The sequence below is a fragment of the Rhinolophus sinicus genome, linkage group LG03 (genome assembly GCF_036562045.2).
Source record: "Rhinolophus sinicus isolate RSC01 linkage group LG03, ASM3656204v1, whole genome shotgun sequence".
Classification (NCBI taxonomy): domain Eukaryota; kingdom Metazoa; phylum Chordata; class Mammalia; order Chiroptera; family Rhinolophidae; genus Rhinolophus; species Rhinolophus sinicus.
Window position 1 is genome coordinate 165481230 of NC_133753.1, and position 11988 is coordinate 165493217.

Sequence of the window (11988 nt, forward strand, 5' to 3'; positions counted from 1 at the left end):
GTCCAGCGCATAAATCTGGGAAAATCTGGTAACCTTATAAATCTGTTTTCCATGGTTGTCTGCATCATATTAAAGCCATTAGAGAAATCTATCAAAGGATATCTTCTCAGTATTCAGATATGAAACTCTGCCAGAAAAATCTATTTCATTGTTGAAAAGAATCACTCAGATAGTATAGTCCATCTTTATTAACCCAAGGAATGTCTACCTGGTTTTGAATCTGTCCTAAGAGGTCTTTCAATAGTTCAAATAATTCTTTCCTTCATGTTTTCAAATGCTTATGTAGCAATAGGGCTCAAGTTTTCTGTCATAATTCTGCCCCTTTACCTCTGTGCAGTGGGTCAAGACTGGGCCACGTGTATCATCATGATGTTCGGGTAGCGCAGCATCACGTTGGAACACTTCACCACAAGCAAGCTGTATGTGCTCTGAAGTGGTCACCAGATGGCAGGCTGCTTTCCAGTGGCTGTAGTGACGGACTGCTGACTATCTGGCCCCAGGATCCAGGTGTGCGTGCACAAAGTCAACCAATAAAAGTCATACCCCAACCCACAGCAGTCAAGGTAAGACATCTGGTAGTTTTCTAGGTGTCCCTTATCTCAGAGACCACTGGGCATCCTTCACACATGAAAACAAAGCCATTACACCAATGCTTTGAGATTTTTCTTCCCCTAGAATTTGTTTTGGATTTTGCCATCCCTCTCCTGAAACACAACTCTATTTTTACTCCACGTGTGTCATATTGTTTGGTTGTAACTAACAGAAACCAAAGTCAAGTTTGAATATAAGCAAAATGTAAATGTATTTTCTTATGTCACCGAGAAGTCCTGGGTACATACAGCTGTTTCAAATATTGGCTGGGTCTAGGGCCTTAAATAATGTCATTAGGGTCCTGTCTCTTTGGCTTTGATCTACTTGTCTCTGGTTAGTTTCATTCATCATTCAGACTCCATTTTGTAGGCAAGATGGCTCTTGGCTGCTTCAGATTCAGATTCTCTCAGATGGAAGTTGGAGAAGAAACAATTGTTTCTTATAAGTCTGGTAGAAAAGTCCTAGGCAGGACTTTGGTCTGGCTTTGGTCACGTGCTCATCTCTCAATTGATAATTGCAGCCAGAGAGGTGGGCACACTGACCGACCAGGCCTGGGTCATGAGCTCACATCCAAGTAAGGAGACCTGTTGCTACAAGGAGGAAGGGTGCTACAGAATAACCTCCACCATGCTCTGCATAATACTTTCTTATTTCTCTGTACTTAAAATTCTTATTTCTAATAAAAAAAAAAATCCATACTTTTCTTCCTTTGGTGTCACAGATGTTCTCTCAAAGCCCAGATTCAAAGGGAGGGAAATGAGATTCTACCTATTAATACAGGGAAATGGGCAAATTTCTAGAATTGCGTGTGGGATTGGAAATTTTAAATTTTAACTCTATTGAGAGTGTAGTGCTGAGCGAAATAAGTCAGACAGAAAAAGCAGAGAACCATGTGATTTCACTGATATGTGGTATATAAACCAAAAACAACAAATGAATAAGACAAACAAATGAGAAACAGAAACTCATAGACACAGACAGTAGTTTAGTGGTTACCAGAGGGTAAGGGGGGTTGGGGGGTGGGAGATGAGGGTAAGGGGGGGTCAAATATATGGTGATGGAAGGAGAACTGACTCTGGGTGGTGAACACACAATGGGATTTATAGATGATGTAATATAGAATTGTACACCTGAAATCTATGTAATTTTACTAACAATTGTCACCCCAATAAATTTAAAAAATAAATTATATAAAAAAAATAACATAGCATAAACCCAATCTGAAGGGTCATGGAATAAAATATTCGCTGCCATTTAAAAAAAAAAATTTAACTCTAAGAACCTTTACCTTAGGATGAAATTAGTGTCTTCGTTTGACGTGGGTGTTGTAAAAAGTTGCAACTATATGGAAAACTTCTGAAGCTTGCAATTTACTAAAAAATAATTTGTCAGAAACAAAAGACATATGCCCGAATATATTTATTATAGTATTCTTTACAAAAGCAAACAATAAAAACAAAACACGAAAAACAAAACAAAAAATCTACCCCTCTCCAAAAAATTCAACCTAATCCAACGCAAAACAAACCAAATCAAATTAAAAAGAAGCAACCTGACTCCAGAATTAGAACAAAAATTTATTAGGGTATAATAACATTATGGAATATTATGGGATTATTAAAATGATAATTATGAAAAATATGTTAAACATGGAAAACACTTATATAAGTGAAAACCACAGAAAAATAGACTAGTTTTACATTATGTTTGATACTTTAAAAATACTTTTTTTACATATAGAAGATAATATGCAAAAATGAGAATAGTTACCAGGATGATTTATAAGGATATATAAATATAACTAAAATATTTGTTAAAATGTTATTTAAAATTATTGTTGCCAATCATTTCAATTATCAATATAAGTGTGTCATACTAAATCCTATTTTTCAGAATTAACTATAATAATTTATAAATATAAAAAGGCAATTATATTTTCTGAATTGTATTAGAAGTTATAATGCATGAAATCTTTTGAGTTGTGAGCAATCAGGCATAACTCTCTTTTGTCTTCTATTCTCTTCTCTGACCTAGAACGTAAAGACATAGGTAGACAAACCAGAGAAAGGCTGCATTTCATAACCAGATTCTAGGGCACACGTGAACCACTCCAGCAGCAGATTTTTGCTCCATAAAATGTGTTAATGCAGTTTTCCAAACTTAACTATTGTGTGATTTTTATGTTGAAAATATTTACAATTGTTATCAAAATTTGAGGATGACACCTCATAGGTGATTTCTAGTTTCTGAGAAGTAATCTCTGGAGAGTGCAGTTGTTCCTGTCCTTGGATAAGAGGTCCAGGACAGCTGCCATGGGTGCAGACCTCTGGAATTTTTGCTTACCTGGATGCATCACATTCACAAGTTAACCTTCTCCAAGGCTGACCTGTCTGTGTGATTATTTGGAACTTTAAAGGCCATGGATTGGTGTCCCTGGCAGGCTGGCATCCTTGCTGTTGGAGGAGGAATGCAGGATGGACACTTACACATCTTAGACATAAATAGTGGGCAGAGCATCCAGACCCCAAGCACAAACTCACAGGTAAACGTCTCCTCTGGAAGTCACCTTCATTCTGATCTAGAATCTTGTGAAAATAATTTATGATAAAGCACAAGATGCAGACACACCGCTCTGTACCTGCTGAATCCATAGGGATTTCATTTGCTGAAAGTTTCTTTTTGTAAAACCTTCTTCTGCGAGTTGAAAATTAATTTAACATGTGCAGTTTTTTTTTTTTTTTTTGCATGTCCCTTCTTTTTTTTTTTTTTGCATGTCCCATCAGCATTGCTTTGATGGTGAAAGTTGATAGCAGTCTGTCTATTCTTGGACCATAATCATAGTCCACTTCAATTCATAGGTTCACTGCACCTAAGCCTATTTCTATATTTAGTCCATTGTTGCCTTGGGATAAACTTCCCTAGAACTAATGTAATTGCCTAACACTGTAATCCCAGCTAGACTGAAGGATGTATGTGGACAGAGTATTCTGCTTAGAATCAGTTTAAAGTATATTCATAATAAATCAGAAACTGCCATAATTCTGTGTTTTTTTTCGGTCATGATGACAGATTTGTTCACTAATCTGGCTACCTAAAACAAAGGAGATTGCAACTGGCCAGGGTGCGCCTAAGAATGATGTGACTATGTGGGCTTGTCCTGCTCTGGCCAGGTCAGGTGGATTTTTTGGTAAGTAAATGAGTGAGTAAAATGCCATATACCTATAGCCAAGTGAGCTGTCATTGGTGGGCAAAGCCCGGAGTGAATTTTCTCTTTTGGGTTCTTTGAAGAATGTATTTCATCCAAGGAAAGAGGCCTATACCCACCGCACTTCGGGGAGGGTGTAGATGAGTGTTTCCAAACTGGACTAGGATTGTTCATCACGTATAATTGTCATATCTTCTCCTTGTGGCGTACGTGTATAGATGATGCAGTGATGATTGTGGACAGTTTTGAACTGTGTTTTTGAACTCTGTCGTTAGCATCATAACTTATCTTACCTTATTCTGAAGAAGAACCAGCAGTGTTGGAATGTGTGGGAGATGAAGAAATGTGAAAGGCTGAGACTTTGCTCTACATCATGGGGAGGCTGCTAAAGAGCATGAGGGTCTGGTGAGCCTCTGCCCTTTCAAGGCAAACTGCTGTTATTTCTCAGCATAGTTTTACAAACTTTGATTGGGTACTTCTTGAGAGCAAGACCCTATAATGTGGACCATGACACAAGCCTCGTCCTCAAGGTTCTTAAATCCTCTTGGGTGTAACCTGGAGTGCTAACGGGGCCCCGGGATGAGTAGGTATCTTCTACCCAGCCCTGGGAAAAGGGGAGACAGAAGTGGTGGTTGATGAAGGAATAGAGCACGGGCATCCAATCTCTTGCAGAACTCTGATTACATAGCCTATCTTCTTCTCTCCATTCAACCTTGTCTCCTGGCCAATCCCTGGAATTTGTTTATTAAGCTTCTGTTATGTGCCAGGCACTTTTTGGGGTGCTGCAGATACACAGATGCATAAGACAGATAATATCCTTGCCCTCATGGAGCCTACACTTTTGTGGGAGGAGATAAGATGCAAACCAAATGTATCCAATGTTAGGTAGTAATAATACCATGACTCTCTTTGGAGATTCTGAGAATGTTATTTGGCAACAACACAAGGCCCTCAACAGAAAGACTTCCTGCTTCTGCTGTTCGTCCTGGCTGAACCTCTGGTTAACCTCAGAATGAACTTTATATCCTTCAGCTGTTATATTGTATGGTATGGTAAAAAAAAAATACAGGCAATTCTTGACAGAGCCACATCAGTGGGCAGGCATGCATGTAGGAGGAGCATGCATTGATCCTTTGCATATTTTCATCATAACTTATGCAATTCACTGGACATTTAGTTGAGACAAATATTTTAAACCAAGCCTTAAAACCTAAATCTTTACAAAATTACAATTCCAGCAGCTAGGTAGGTCCTTTAGCTAGCTAGGTGGGGGCATCTGATAGATACTTGAATTAATTTGCTGATGCTTGGAGTAAAGAATGAACTTATCAGGTATATTTCCTTGTTTCTCTGGTCTTAATAAGCTATAAGTTCTTTAATTTTAATGTCTTATAAATGCTTTTTTTCCCATTGATATTAGACAGAATTCCAAAGGAACATTAACCATTTCTCCTTCTCTTAAAAAGTTTACGATTAGAGAAGATGTAGTTACTTTTGAATTTTTAGACACTAATTTTCATCTCTAACATAGTTTCTTCTATATACAATATGCCCCAAAAGTGTTTAGCAGGATGGTTGTTATACAAACACTCATCATGTGGTCAGATAAATTTGGAAATTTTGTGTTACACAGAATGGTTTTTCCTTCCTAAGGACATCTGAAAACCTTTGTCATATTACTATGTGTACTGTGAATCTCCAAGAGGAGGTTATAGCATTCAGTGTTTCCCAAATACATTTGGGAAATCTTTTGTATAGGATCATCTTGAGGTATTTGTTCCATGAACACACTTCAGGGAGCACTGCCATATGGCATGGGACTACTGAAATATTTAACTTCCATGTGTTTTTCACTGTGAATCACTGTTTCCATTGTGGGTCAAGACTGTCTTGACATATACCCCGGTGACTGAAAGCTGGGTCTTTCAAACTGGGGGGTCTGTGACCTATTGGATCATGGATGGAATGAGTCAAGATCAGCATTAAGAAAAATGAAATAGAATACTATAGAATGGAAACAATGACAAAGTAGGTATTATTTTATGAAATTTTGTGATAGTTATCAGTGCATATACGTGCCTATTCATGGGCCCACTACATAAAATGTAGTTTTGACTGTAGGTTGTGGTAAAAAAGTTTGGAAAAAAGATATTTTAAATTATGGTCACAACTTAGTACTAAGTGTTACCCTGTTAACCACAGTCATGATTCTCTGGAGGAAAATTTCAGTTAAGAGGTCTCTTCCACCTGGCTACAGAATAAAGATAACTTATGAAACAGGAGTAGCTAACTTGCCAACTTGTAAGTGAGATCTGGCCTTTAATATGGTTTTATCAGTCCACAGCACATGTGTAAATACGTGGTCTCATTTATGACTATAGCTGCACAAAGAAAAGAAACCTTTCAATGCTTTCAATGACAGTTTTAGAACTTGGAACTTGGTGATGTGAATCCTGAAAGAGGACCTTTGTCTAGAGATAAAGATGACATTTTCCACTATCTAGTAAGTTAAGATTGTCATTGAAAAGAATTTCAAGAATGCCTTTGCTTCCAATCCAAATGCCATTTTCCTAACAAGTTCTGGATGTAGCTATCTATTTTTTTAAGTCAAGGATTTTTCAAAGCCTGCTTTGGAAAAGATTTGGGCTTTTTTTTCCCCCACTGTTATTTTTTTTCCTGTTTTCTTTTCTTCCTTCCTCTTCATCTTATCACATTGTAATAAAGAATGAAAGCATATTTATCACCTATAATATTAATTGAATAGACTTTTCTTTCTCAGATTTCATTTAGAAGCATTACATATCTATACCATTTTTAATTTCTATTAACCTCATAGAGAACTTGTTCAACAGAATGTTCTTTGAGAAATGATCAATTAGGTAACAGAAAGAAGTCTCCTTCTGTCTCCAGAAGTCTGTAAAGACTTATGTATGCTTTGTAGGAGAGATTTTGGGGTCCTTTTCCATTAAGCTGCATCAGTTTATTTGAAAAGTTTCTTGAAATATAGGTGATGAGGGGATAATTTTTTGGGGAGAATAAGAAAAGGGATGAGGTAGGTGGCAGGAGCACAGCAATTCCTGGGTGTTGGTGGACTAAACAAGATAGAACTAATAACAGTAAGGGGCATGAGGGGTCTGAAGGTCTAAAAAATGGTCTACCAGAAGATATCCATGCCAAAACCCTGGAACCTGTGAATGGGATCTTCTTTGGAAAAAGGGTCTTTGCAGATGTAATTAAGTTGGGATCTTGAAATGAGATGATCCTAGATTATACAGATGGGCTCAAAATCCAACGACAAGTGTCCTCCTAAGAGACACACAAAGGAGAACAGACACACTGAAGAGGAGGCAATGTTACCACAGAGGCAGAGACTGGAATGATGTGGCCACAAATCAAGGACAGCCAACAGCTGCCGGAAGCTAGAAGAGGCAAGGAGCAGAATATCTCCTGGAGCCTACATAGGGAGCCAGCCCTGTTGACTCCTTGATTTTGGACTTTTGGTCACCAGAACTGTGAGAGAATAAATTTGTGTTGTCTGAAGCCATGCAGTTTGTGGTGGTTTGTTATGGAAGCCACAGGAAACTAATAGAAGGGGGAAGTGCCCTGAAGGGGAAACTGAAGCAAAAGCTTGGCCTCCCTGTGATGTTGCCCAGAGTCTGCCCTGACGGGTGTTCACAGCACCAAAGGCTCAGTGGGAATGCCAGCTCTGAACCTGGCAGGTTTCAGAGAAGCCTTTTATTCTGGGATGGGATTCGTGGCCCCCACCTTAGGTTGCTTCGCAGCCCTCAGCCCCAGCCCTTGCAATGTGGAACATGAACTATCTTTCCTTCTTCCCACAGGCCACAGAGGCAGAGTGCTGCACTTGGCTTTGAGTCCAGACCAGACCCAAGTGTTTTCTGCGGCAGCCGATGGCATAGCCTGTGTATGGAAATGCTGCTATCCGCTCAGCCCCTCTAAGCTTCAGCTTGCTGATTTCTAAGTGCGAATGATGATATTGGCCTTGTCTTCTGCATGGCATTGTCAAGAGGATCAAACAAGATGAAGTGCTTTTCCTGAAGTGAATGCCTATTCTCCTGACCTTCTTTCTCAGGTTACTGTATTTGTTCTGCCTCCTCCTATTGCATTTCCCAGCCATTGTTTTTAACCCTCCATTCTTCTCTCTCCACTTTTCCCCTCCTCCTGCTCTTCATTTTTCTTCTTCTCTTATCTCTTCCTTGTTAGAGATGCATTTTCACTACTATACTCAGAATAAAATCTATAGCAAAGATTTTGAGATACTTCTTTCCCACTTGAGTTTTCTCCCAAGCTCCAGCCTCATACTTCTGTCTCTGGATATTTCCTTTTTGAGATCCTTTCCTGTCTTTAACTCACACTCAATACATTAAAAACACAATGTGTTCACTTGACAGATATTGGCAAAAATCTTACTATATGCTAAACAGTATGTTGAGCATGCATATTATTTCCTCTCAAAATGAGTTCCTCTGTAGGATTCCCTTTTCCCTCTTCACGGTCTTATCCTCATCCTGGTCATCCCTTTACCCAGGAGTCTCCTGATCATTGTGTTCCATGCTCACTCAGATTACCCCATGTTCTCTTTTCTTCTGTTTCACCCTAGTCACGTCCTGAATACCTGATGACCAGTCTGTTGTAATTACCTTCTACCTGGTTTTCCTGTCTTTATTCTTCAAGGGTCCCCACACCACTGTTAGGTTAAATTTCTGAAAGTACTGTGCCGACCCTCTCTGTTTCCTGCCCATAAACTCTCAATGACTCCCTAATACCTAAACCTTGGAGCCTTGAGCCCAGAAGTTGAAGTTTAGGGACCTGTTCTTGCCTTGGCTCTGCCGTAATTGACCATGGGTGTGTCACAACATTTGCAAAATTAGGAATTTGGATTTAATAACTGCTAAGGTTTCTTCCAGCTTGATCATCCATTGTTCTATCTTGTTAATTTTCACTTATCTCCTATAATAACCCTGGACTAAGTTTGTGATTTTCTACCCTTCGTGCCTTTGTTGGAGCTTTTCTTCTAGTCTGGAATTTCTGCTCCTCTCTTTGGTTCTGAAATGATGTTACCTGGGTTTGAATTCTTGGCATTAGTCTATATCACCTATTTGGTATTAATATACTATTTTAGTTGTTTAAAAATTTTTTATGACTATGTGAATCTTTGTTTATTTCAGTTGTAACATTTTTATTTCTTTCCTGGAAGATTAAACCAAGGAGTCGAGGGAGTACATATTATACTTTTTAGTGCTTCTTAGAATGTTTTCTTCTGTCAGATAACAAATATTGATTGATTGGTTTGCTTTGTCATAAAACATTTTTTGCCAATATATACTCATGCCCTTCCCCCTTCCCTCTTCCCCTCTAAGTCCCCCCATAAAACAAAACAAAAATCTTGATAATTGAAAAGTGGAATAGTATAGACAAGGGGTGTGAGGACTCACCTGCCAAATTAGTATTAATTTGTCCAATAGGTTATTTTCTTTTTCCTGTTTTTCTAATTCAGAAAATCTGCTTGGTAGTGCTAGTAATTCTTGCCTTAGAATATTTTAGGTCACCAAAAACTTCAAATGTGATTGATACTCTTCTGCTATATACACTCTTCTTTAAGATAATGTTTTTTATTTGATCTTCTTAATTAGCCAGGTTTAAATTATAGGAAAGTGTGTAGCAGGGAAATGAGCAAAATGATTAGACAGTTTCTAGTGTCTCCCACTATTCTGATCTGGGTGCTTCTGTCTTAACAGTCTTGTGACACTGTGTCACAACCAAAGCCACTTCTCTCAGCTAATACTGGTGTGCGAACAAGGTGCTTTCATTGAAGACAAATAGCAATATATCTTTTTTTTTTTTTTTAAAGATTTTATTGGGAAAGGGGAACAGGTCTTTATTGGGGAACAGTGTGTACTTCCAGGACTTTTTTCCAAGTCAAGTTGTTGTCCTTTCAGTCTTAGTTGTGGAGGGCGCAGCTCAGCTCCAGGTCCAGTGGCCGTTGCTAGTTGCAGGGGGCACAGCCCACCATCCCTTGAGGGACTGAAGGAATCAAACTGGCAACCTAGTGGTTGAGAGCCCACTGGCCCATGTGGGAATCGAACCGGCAGCCTTCGGAGTTAGGAGCATGGAGCTCTAACCGCCTGAGCCACCGGGCCGGCCCACAATATATCTTTTACCTGGTATTAGTTTTGGTGGAAAAATCTAGGATATGCTTTTTTTTTTTTTTCTATTTAAAAATTCTTTTTATTTATTTATTTTTTTAATTATTTATTTATTTATTTTATTTTATTAGTTTCAGGTGCACAAGACAAAGCAAAACTTAGACGTTTCTCATTTATATCCCTCACACTGTGTGAACCCCCCTCCCCCCATCCACTATTAGGATATGCTTTTAGTAAAGAGAATAAGTGAACTTGTAGATAATACATAAAACAGAAGTCTTTGCTACACCTGATTTTTAAATTTTGTAATTGAATTTTTTTATTTTAATTCACATAGAGTAAAGCACACAAGTCTTAAGTTTATAGCTTTGATACGTTTTTAATTTATGAATAGATAACTGTGGAACCGCTAGATGAAGGTATGAACATTTCTTGTACCCTAAAAGATTCCTGTGTCCACTCCCAGTCAACACCTTTCCATCATTATGACCTTTATCACCATGGATTAGTTTTGCCTTATGCAAGCCATCAGATAAATGGAATCATACAGCAAATATTCTTTTTTGTCTGGCTTCTTTCATTCAACATTAAGTTTGTAAAATTAATTCACGTTGTTGCATGTAGTTTATTCTTTTTCATTGCTGTATAATATTCTATTCTATAAATGTACAATTGTTTATCCGTTTTATTGTGGATGGATATTTGAGTTATTTTCAATTTTGATTTTGAAGAATAAAGCTCCCATGTACACTCTTGAACACATCTTTGGTGAAAAAAGCACTCATTTCTGTTTGGTGTATACCCAGGAGTAGAATTGTTTGGTCGTAGAATATCTGTACATTTAGTTTTAATAGATACTGTCATTTTTCCTAAGAAGTTGCACCAATTTACATTTTCACCAGCAATGAACAATGGTTCCAAACTACTTTATAAGTGGACTTCAAAATCTATAATAAATGTTGCCAGTAGGGAATATTCCATCCTCTTATTATTATTAAAATCTTAACTAGGAATTAGGGATTTGAGTGTGCATATAAAATATCATCCTAGTGACTCTTAGAGCCTCTCTTTTAGATAAAAGAGCCTATCTTTTAGATACCATGCCTCACTTTCTAGTATAGCGGCTCTCATCCCTAGCTGCATATAGAATTATTGGGGAGATTATGTAAAGAATACTATGTCGTGGGTCCCACTGAATACAAATTAAATAAAATTTTCTAGAAGTAGGGCCTTGGCTTTGGTAATTTTAAAGAGCCTGGTGAGTCTAATGAGCAGCCATGGTTGAAAACCAATGTACTAGTATTTTGGTCAGTTTTTAAATTATGCTCCTTTTTATTTTGTTTTGTTTTGTTTTAAGAGGCTGTCTCTTAGTGTTGCTGTATATTCTTGGTTCAGACACACACACACACACACACACACACACGCGTGGCCTGACAATTAAGTTCGCAACTTCATCCTAGAAAAAGTGCTACATGCCTCATTGCTGAATATCACTATGGTCACCTTCGAAGTACTCCCCTTGGGAAGCTATGCACCAATGCCGGTGCCTAGTCCACCCTTCAAAGCAATTTTGGAACTCTTTTTCTGGAGTGGCCATCAGTTCTGTTGTTGTATTACCCTTGATGTCCTGAATGTCATCAAAATGTCTTCCTTTCAACAGTTCCTTTATCTTTGGCTAAAGAAAGAAGTAACTGGGGGCCTGATCAGATGAGTAGGGAGGGTGTGCCAGTACAGTTATTTGTTTACTGGCTAAAAACTCCCTCACAGACAGTGCTGTGTGAGCTGGTGCATTGTCGTGATGCAAGAGCCATGAATTGCTGGCGAAAAGTTCAGGTCGTCTAACTTTTTCACGCAGCCTTTTCAGCACTTCCAAATAGTAAACTCGGTTAACTGTTTGTCTAGTTGGTACAAATTCACAATGAATAATCTGTCCGATATCAAAAAAGGATTAGCAACATCGTTGTAGCAGGTTGGTGAACGTAACTGTCAGACCTCATATGTATATGTATATGTATATGTATATGTATA

General features: G+C 38.2%; 1 protein-coding gene across 1 annotated transcript in view; it reads left to right on the forward strand.

The window, feature by feature from the left end:
• The window catches only part of CDC20B (cell division cycle 20B), a 43789-nt gene extending 34125 nt beyond the window's left edge, over positions 1-9664 (forward strand). Inside the window, exons 9-12 of the mRNA XM_019743105.2 lie at positions 338-563; positions 3008-3133; positions 3661-3778; positions 7636-9664. Coding sequence (XP_019598664.2) covers positions 338-563; positions 3008-3133; positions 3661-3778; positions 7636-7775 — 610 coding nt within the window. The 3' untranslated portion in view covers positions 7776-9664. The remainder of the gene's footprint in view (positions 1-337; positions 564-3007; positions 3134-3660; positions 3779-7635) is intronic.
• The last annotated feature ends 2324 nt before the right edge of the window (positions 9665-11988 follow it).